The sequence below is a fragment of the Trichinella spiralis genome, assembly GCF_000181795.1.
Source record: "Trichinella spiralis strain ISS 195 chromosome Unknown Scfld558, whole genome shotgun sequence".
Classification (NCBI taxonomy): Eukaryota; Metazoa; Nematoda; class Enoplea; order Trichinellida; family Trichinellidae; genus Trichinella; species Trichinella spiralis.
The window spans coordinates 1-967 of record NW_003527497.1 but is presented as its reverse complement, the minus strand read 5'-3'; the positions used below and the strand labels follow the sequence as shown (position 1 = coordinate 967).

The window sequence follows — 967 nt, the reverse complement described above, 5'->3', positions numbered from 1 at the left end:
TCTGAGTCGGGGTCAGAGAGACCCCCTGCTGCGCCTCGATCTATCGTCGTTCGCGAGACAATGGCGAGTGCGCCATAGCGGCGACGGCAGTCAGATCAAAGGGCGTGGAAATGGCCATCATGACGTGACTATTAAGGGATTAGCGCAGGATCAAGAGATCCGAACCAGGACAACATAATTGAAGACTGACAAGGCCTTAGATCGGCGCCGGAGATAGCGAGCACTCCCGCCGCGAGCGAGCTGCCTATTGGTGGTTCGCGTTTGGGTCGAACGCGGGGCCGCCGACCCTGGCCCTATATATAGGGCTAGAAAGCGCGCCGCGCCAGATATATACTGATACGGAGAGAGAGAGAAGAGATACGTCTGTGTGTGTATGCGTCAGTGGTACGATAGTTGTACAAGAGGACGCGTTGGTTGCGAGAAGTCGGCTTTAGAATACGTGGTTTGCAGTACTGGTTGCAGTATTGCCGTATTCCGAAGAGTCGAATTGGGAAGTGTGGACGAACCGAGTCGAAGTGCAAGGAAGGACGATCGAGCGAGAGACTCGTGGGTACCTTATTGAAGGGCATTCGACTTACCGTTAGGAACAACGGTAGTAGCTCGGGTATTCGTACACTTCGAGCGTGCAGTCGCAACGTACAGAGTTAGCGGAGCTAGGGAACCGGAAGACGTCCGCGAAGGAGATCGCCATCGACGAGAGTTTTTGGACCCCGATCGCTGCCCACGCCGTGGAAGATACACCAAATCCACTCTTTATTATACAGTCCACTTACTTATTGGCCGGACGAACGAACGTCTGGTCTATTCATACCTGAACGTCAGATTACTGTCGCTAGTCTGACTCTAACATAATCTATATAATAAAAAGATTGCATTATAACTCAAGAAAATGGAATTTTTGCTAATTAAATGGTAATTTTAAGTAAACATTTATCCACTGCCCAAAAAAGAAACATTTTCTTATTAG

The 967-nt window shown here is 49.7% G+C and overlaps 1 protein-coding gene across 1 annotated transcript; it reads left to right on the top strand.

Moving 5' to 3' along the window:
- Positions 1–373: 373 nt before the first annotated feature.
- Positions 374–841, top strand: Tsp_14074 (conserved hypothetical protein). Its single transcript, XM_003370766.1, is given in 2 exon segments — positions 374–546; positions 565–841. 2 exon segments carry the CDS (start codon positions 374–376, stop codon positions 839–841), a joined length of 450 nt encoding a protein of 149 aa, XP_003370814.1.
- Positions 842–967: the final 126 nt, after the last annotated feature.